We start from the raw sequence: 7,745 nt of genomic DNA on the forward strand, positions 1-7,745 counted from the left end.
TGGTCACACGTGGCCTGAAGAGCTCCCTCAGGGCTCTAGTTCGGATGAACTGTGGCAGAAAGAGATCATAGCAGTTGCTTTAGTTTAATTGCCTTTTGCAACATGAAAGCCTTGCATCCAACTTGGCAATGGCAATGCCAGGTAAGCCCCCACGGTTTCCTTGGACACACCCTTCTGAGGCCTGAGGCACCAAGCTCATCACACACGGGGAGGGGAGGGCGGCAGCGCCCAGAGTTAAGCCAGCCCCATAGAGGAAGGAGCCCTGCAAAGCGAAAGCAGTCTCATCTGCTGGAGTTTGCTCCTTTCTCAGGAAACCCGTTCACTTTAAGCCAAGTCTCTCCCCTTGGGTTTCTGGGACCAGTGTAGTGGTATTTCTTCCCAGCCATCTGACAGCGTTGTTTCCACACTACGGACCGTGTCGCCCTGTCCTGCCCGAGCCCTTCCTGCAACCAGGGGCCCTACCCCCGGGAAGGACCTTCCAGGCAGTCCCTAAAGTACATGGCAGCTCGCAGCCGAAGGCAGACCCCAGGACCCCTACTTTTAGGCCCTCCCCTGTAGGCACCTCCAGGATGACTCCCATGGCCGGGAAGGAGGGCCCCGGGAGCTCAGGAGACTTCTTTGAGGCCCTGCAGCTGAGAGGCAGGGCCCACCCCCCGCAAGGCATGGGACTCATTGTGCCCAGGTTAGTTGAGTGTCGCGGCATGTGGACATCAGCGGTGTGAATCTGGACTCTGCCGGTCCTGGGCGCGGATGCATGCACACAGGATGGGAGGCAGGTTCTCGAAAGTTGCCAGCCGCTAGCAATTCTGACTCGCCAACATACCCAAAGCCCTGTTTTTGGTTTGGCGTTCAATCCGTCCGTGGAAGGGCCAGCTCTGGAGTTTGCATTTTCACATTGCCTAATCCCTTGGTGAGGAGAGGGAACCTTCCTCTTTAGCCGTGGGCATGTCGCCCCCCACCTCTTTGTGTCACTTTCCAGGCACAATTCACCCTCGTGCCTACAGGGATGGCTTGGGACCTGGGAACCCCAAAGCTCCGGGAAAGGAGTTTCCCTGGCTCTCCCCAGCTGCTATGTTCAGAATTTGCTGTAAACCCAAAGCCTGAATGCCAGGGGAGCAGCAAGTCCCCTCCCTCCCACAGAAAGTTCTGGATTAGTGGCTGGTACAGAGACAGCCACGCCCGCCCATCAAGCATGCGGTGGGCAGGGGGGAGGGAAGGAGGAGGCTTTGCGGAAGCAGCAGCGAGACGGAAGTGGAGGNAGAAGTGGAGGGCGGAGAGGGCCTCCCCATCCAGGGCCTGCTGGTGTCCCTCAGCACAGGGGAGAAAAGGCCAGAAGGTTGTGGAACACAGTTTCTGTTGTTACTGTTGTCATCATTGTTCTGGAGCCTTTGCTTTTATTTTTCCCTTCTCTTCTTTTCTTTTCATTCCCTTTTTGCATTTCTTTAATGAGGTGGGTGTTCCCTCAGTCCTTCCCTCCCCTCCCTGTTTTCACATCCTTACTCTACCCCCATCACCACCTGCATTGCAAACTTCCGTGATTGAAGGTCAAAACAAAAGCGGAGTCCATCCACTTTCACCCACCTTCAGCCTTGACCTTCAGCCCCTCTGCTCACCCCAAGCATCCATCAGTAGCACAGCGCTGTTGCAGAGTCTGACATAAGCATCCCTCCTGCTTTGGCTCCATGTGGCTGGCGTGGTGCTGGGAGTTTGGACCACCGCCCACCCTGTCCCCACTAACGGGGCCCAGGGTTCAGGTGAAGGCAGGCCAGTGCTTACGTGTGGGGGCGAGCGGGAGACAGCAAGGAACAAACAGAGAAGTAAGCTTATGCGAAGCTTATGTCCGGCACAGCTTCTAGAAGGGTGGATGTGTGAGCCGAGTTCTGAATAAGGAGGAAAAGCCAGCATGGGACAGTCTGGCAGCAGGGGCAGGGGAAAGGCCAGGTGTAATGGCTCTGGAGAGGCCTTGCAGCAGCCGCCCACTCACTGGGCCCTTGCTGGGTGTAGGCACCGTGCTGGGTGTTGGGAGCCGGGGAGGTCTGTGAATCAGACGGAGCCCTGTCTTCAGGGGGCTGTGGAAAGGGGACGGAGGAGAGAAGAATAGGTGGCAGTGGAAGGCGAGCCATTCAGGGTTGCTGAGGGAGATGGGCTGCTTGAGCCCATCAGCAAGAAAGGAAGTGAGGGGGAGCCTTGAGGCTCCGAGAAGAGAAGAGCGCGGGTGCACAGGCCCCGAGGCAAGGGTGTGCCAGTATTCTTCCAAGAAGAGCCAAGAAGCTGAGGCTGGAGACTGAAAAGAAGGATGAGCAAGGAAACGGCCTGAGGCAGGCCTTGACTTGGCAGGACTCGGGCTACTGAAGGCTTTAGACCAGTGGACGATGTGAGTTGTGCTGGCTTTTATTTGAAAAGATTTCTTGGGCTGCCATACCGAGAATAGGCTATAGAGATCAAGGGCAGTAGCGAGAAGACCAGGGAGGAGGCATGGGACAGGGGTGAAGCTAAACTAGCAGCCGGAGTCCTGAGTCTGGAGATGGGGGCGTGGCACACATTGGAAGACAGATGTTACTTGAGGCCACAGCAGATTCAAACACCTAGGAAATGTGTGGATGGAGATGAAGAAGAGAAAAGGTCCAAAAATGAGCTCTGGGGCCCCCAGATGTGTGGGGACTGAGGGAGGATGGAGACCCTGCAGACCCGTGTCCATCCAGAAAGCAGGGCTGTGGCACGGGGAGCACTGAGTGCCCAGCCGGGGAGGTCCCTGGGGAGCAGGGCCAGCACGTACAGGGGACTGCAGTGCCCAGAGAGGGTCTCTTTTAAGAGAAGACAAATGAGTAGGCTAGGCAAGGGGGCAGGCAACATCCTGGAGNCGCGACCTGATCCTCCTCAGCCTTCCCAGACACCTTGGCTGTAACCCTAGGAGTCAAGGTAACTGGAAAGTGCTTTCGTGTCTTTTCCTTTCAAATTAACCTACAGCAAAATGGAGTTTTGGGGGGTTCAGTTCAGTGAATCCCCGCACTGCACAGAGTGGAGCCAGAGCAGCTCCTTCACCTGCTGGGATGTTCGGGGTCCCCACAGCAGCTAGGCTGGGGCGGGCAGGGCCCCACTCGACAGTCAGAGACGATGGAGGCTGCAAGGCACCGCAGGGATATCGGCACAAAGGCAAGAGCCAGGGAGACATCAGCAGACCAGGCAGCCAGGGTCTCTGCCCTTGGGGGTTGTGAGTCCCAAGGGGCCTCCAGGGCCCTGCAGATACGGCAATAGCAGTGGAGGTAGAGGGGCCTCCATCGTGAAGAGCCTGGAGGACTAGGGCCCTTGGGGCGTGCTGATGTGTGACACTGGGGTCAGGGGGCAAGGTGCCTCTGTGCTTGGCGGGAGCCCTGCACGACAACCGGAAGACCCGGGCTGACAGGGCCGAGGCCACGGGTCCTCCCGAGCCTCCTTCAATCTGATAGAGCCCTCGGCTGGGAAGGGGTGCATGCTGGCTGCAGACATAGGCACGGGTGCTACAAAGTGTGGATGTGGTGTCACCGCAGTGTGTGCCTTGTCGGTGGCAGTGACAGTCTTGAGGGTGGCAAGATCCCCTTGGGAGCGGTAGAGATGGAGAGGTGACCTGAAGGACCCCATCCTGGGCCGCTAGGACGGTCCCAGGTTGGGAGAGTAGCTGGAAGAGGCCTGAGGGGAAGGGTGTTGTTTCCGCTCAGCCTTGGTCACTCTTCTGCTGGGACATCCCGAACTGGGCTGTGGGGATGTTGTCAGGCTCCCGTGTGTGAGCTCGGGTCTCTAGGGCAGGCCTCTCTTCGAAACTGCCGGCACTCACCCAACCAGTGTCCCGGAAAGTGACTGTGCTCTTCCGTGTTGGGTGGCCTAAAAACACCCCATCGTAACACCAATACCGGCGGGGAAGTGGGGCCTGTGGGAAGGCCAGACGGGAGCCCCAGGAGCCCCCACCGTGCGCTTGCGCGAGAGGCCCTGGCACTCCCAGTTGGTGACTGTGTGACTGCTCTGTGCCGTGCTCTGTTGATAGGTGACAAACAAGGCTAGTGACGGGACAGTCATTAAAGTGCAGGGAGACCTGAGAAGGGTGTCAGCAGGGCTCTGGCCTGATCATGTGATCCAGATCCAAGTGAGGCGACAGCTCAGCTAGAGGAAAGGGTGTCGTGCAGGCCATCAGCTCCTTACTGGGAAATTTAGCACAAAGGCCCCCAGGGTCAAGGGCAGTGGGATCCAGCTTACTCTCCTTTCTCCGCCACTGCCACCATGTAGCCGCCACAACAAATGTCCCAGTAGCTCTCCCCCAGTTCTGGAAAGGCCCAAATAATGAGGCCACATCTGCAGTGACTCCGAAAACTGAATTCTATTTGTTTTCATTCAAAATGTCAAATGATGATCGCCTCAATTTCCGTGTTACCCCTTTCTCAGAAGCCCATCTGGGGGAATTAAGGAACTGAGTGCAAAGAGTTGGACATCTGTCATCCAGAAGCTGTGACTTCACCAAATTCAAAGAAAATCCTACCCAGACTTAAGATTTGGAGTTAGAAAATTCCAATTTTATGGAGCTTTTTGGCTAATTATTTTTGCCCTGAAGTGACTGAGGTTCAACTGGTTTAAATTGATTTCAGTTGTGCATGTGCACCAGTCCTGCGTTGTGCAGTGATAGTCCTGCGTTCCAGACGCTGGAGGGTTGAGAGACTCATTGTCAGCGGTGTGGTTCATGGTCTAAACTAGGGGGCAGCAAACTTCTATAAAGGACTTGAGAGTAGTTATTTTTAGCCTTGCAAGCCAGGTCTCTGTGACAACTCCCCAGCTCTGCCCTACAATGTTGAAGACGGCCACAACCCATGCAGAAATGAATGGGCATGGTTGTGAGCCAGGAAAATTTTATTTATAAAAGCAAACCGAGGGCAGTGTTAGCCCTTGGGCCACAGGTTGCCATAGGGAGCCGGCTCTCCATCTCAGCACAAGGCCAGTTGGCTTGTGCGGGGCCCTGCAGAGGCCTTCCCTCCACCCAGCAGAGGTCCACTCTGGCTTCTAGAACCAAGATGGAGCCTGGGGGAGGGGGGGACCAGGGAGGGAACAAAGAGAGGCAACAGCTCTGTGGCTCATAAACCTGACGACGTTTGAGCACGCATCTAAGTGCAGGTGGGACTGAAGAGACGAGGGGTAATTCGGGAGCACGATCCTGTGGGAGGTGCCTGAGCCCAGCTGGGGCCGAGGGCCACCGTAGCCGAGGATTGGGGCATCGGGGGCCGCCTTCGCTGTGGAGAGTTATGCTGATCTGAGGTCTGCAAATGCCAGAGGAGCAGCCAGGAACAGGACGTAGAAAAGGCCGAGTAGAGGCAGAACATGGCGGATTCCAGTGACTACAAGTTACTGGCTTGGACGGTGAAGAGGGGAGGAGGCGAGCACAGGCCGCAAGCAGCGCCAGCCTGTGAAGTGCCTCCTCGGAGGACAGGAGACACGCAGCCAGAAGACTCCTAGGAGGGAACCGACAACCCAACCAGACGCACCAGACGCAGGCCTGGAGCGTTGTAGGGAGGCTTGAGGAACCATCTTGGTGGGTCAGAGCGTCCAAGCAGGAGAGGCTTGGCGGGTGCAGATCACAAGCGGGGCCATTTTGTCTCTCGGATGCCTGCGGGTGGGGGAGCAGCAAGCTGTCAGGCCTGGAGCTCTGAGGAGAGGCCTGGGCCCCAGTCTCTGACTGTAGCCAGATGAGTCCCGGGCGAGGAGGTGGGCCTGGGTGGATGAACAGAGAGGAGGGCCCGCGCCGGGATGGGCTCTCAGGCACCACAGGACGGGGGAAGGGGGAGTGGAGGAGACAGGGTCAGAGCAGTCAGGGAGGTAGGGGGAGGGCCATGCGGTAGCAGCGGCCGGGAAAGCAGGAGGGCTTTCCAGAAAGAGGGGCAGTCAGCTGTGTCGGGCGGCCGTGAGAGATCAAATAAGATGGAGATACGGAAGAGGCCACTGCATTTAGCAGCAGGACAACTCATGGCCACACGGGTCCTGGCGCGGTTGCTGCTGGGAACAGACACCAGAGCTGGCAGGACAGAGAAGAGATCCATAGAGAAGCCAGGGAGGGAGACCCGTTCGAGGAAAGCTGGCAATGTGGCCACAGGCTGGGGACTTTCTCTTCCCAGAAAGCTCTTGAGAACTTCCTGGAAAGAGAAAGTGCAGAGTCCACTCTGTACCATTCTACCTTTTTTGAATCATGTTTTTGTTCTACCAAGTTGGAATTCAGATTTGTCAGAGGGCCCGGGGGCTCCCTAAGCAGTCCGTCCCCCTCCCGGAGCTGGGAAAGGGCGGCTAAAGCTAAGAGTCCCATGCATTTATCACTCTTGAGTTCCAAACTACTGCATAGGTCAGCGTAGCGAAAGCTACTGCACTTTGTCCTGCATACGGGTCAGCTGATGAGGCCTAGACCCAAACCTGACCCCTTCCCGCAACCCCGCAGAGCTGCCCCAGTTGTCCCAATGGATGACCATGTGTCAGCGGTGACCTTGTGCTCCTGGTGTGGGTGGAACTTGCCAGCATTACCCAGCCATTGACTGTCTCCCTTCCTTCCTTTCCTTCCCTCCTCCCTTCCTTCCCTCCTTCCTTCCCTCCTTCCCTCCCTCCTTCTCTCCCTCCTTCCTTCCTTCCTTCCTTCCCTCGTCCCTTCCTTCCTTTGTTCCCTCCCTCCCTCCCTTCCTTCCTTCCCTCCCTCCTTCCCTCCTTCTCTCCCTCCTTCCCTCCTTCTCTCCCTCCTTCCTTCCTTCCTTCCTTCCTTCCCTCCTCCCTTCCTTCCCCCCTCCCTTCTTTCCTTCCTTCCCTCCTCCCTCCCTCCCTTCCTTCCTTCCTTCCTTCCTTTGTTCCCTCCCTCCTTACTTCCTTCCTTCCTCCCCTCCTCCTTTCTTTCCGTCTTTTCACCTTCCCTCTCTTCCTGCTCCCACCTTGGGCCCCTGTCCTTGCACCTCCCGCTCCAGATCCGGGTGGTGAAAGCGTTCCGTAGCTCGCTCTATGAAGGCCTGGAGAAACCGGAATCCAAGACCTCCATCCATAACTTCATGGCGACGCCCGAGTTTCTGATCAATGACTACACCCACAACATCCCACTCATCGATGACACGGACGTGGACGAGAACGAGGAGCGCCTGCGGGCCCCCCCGCCCCCGTCCCCCAACCAGAACAACAACGCCATAGACAGCGGCATCTACTTGACCACGCACGGCACCAAGTCAGCTACCTCGTCAGTGTTTTCTTCCAGACCTGGGAGCCCGCTCCACAGCGTGGAGACGTCCCTCTAGGGGACCCGCTCTCAGCACGCGCACACCGCACGCACGCGCACCCGGGCGGGATGGCGCAGGCCTGCAAGGAGAGCACGGCCAAGGCTGCTGAAGATGGTGCTCGGACGGCGCTTGTGAGAAGCTGATCCATCCAACGCTTCTTACCGGGACTGAAGAGTCACAGGGAGAAACTAGAGAGTGACAAGAGCTGGGTTTCCCTTTTTTCTATCTGAGAATTTTTTTAAACGAACACTACNCGCGGGTAGCAGCCGCCTGCCTGCGGATGTACCTGCACCACCACCAAGCGCCGCTTCCCCAGGACACCTGTGCAGTCCGTACGTGTGCGTGCGTGCATAGATATGAGCGTGCGTATACGCATATACGTACCTATATGACCAGATGCATATTTAAAGAATAAGGAGCTATTTATCAGCATGATATTTCCATTCCTCTTATCGGCTGTTTTCATTTTGAAATCTCATTACTTATTGT

The 7,745-nt window shown here is 56.9% G+C and overlaps 1 protein-coding gene across 2 annotated transcripts in view; it reads left to right on the plus strand.

Annotated features, from left to right (window-relative positions):
• Positions 1-7,503, plus strand: part of ATP2B3 (ATPase plasma membrane Ca2+ transporting 3) — a 45,528-nt gene extending 38,025 nt beyond the window's left edge. For both annotated transcript variants that reach the window (XM_077769635.1, XM_077769636.1), the window contains one exon: positions 6,954-7,503. In XM_077769635.1, coding sequence (XP_077625761.1) covers positions 6,954-7,274 — 321 coding nt within the window. In that variant the 3' untranslated portion in view covers positions 7,275-7,503. The remainder of the gene's footprint in view (positions 1-6,953) is intronic.
• Positions 7,504-7,745: the final 242 nt, after the last annotated feature.

The sequence above is a fragment of the Crocuta crocuta genome, unplaced genomic scaffold (assembly GCF_008692635.1).
Source record: "Crocuta crocuta isolate KB4526 unplaced genomic scaffold, BGI_CrCroc_1.0 scaffold978, whole genome shotgun sequence".
Classification (NCBI taxonomy): Eukaryota; Metazoa; Chordata; class Mammalia; order Carnivora; family Hyaenidae; genus Crocuta; species Crocuta crocuta.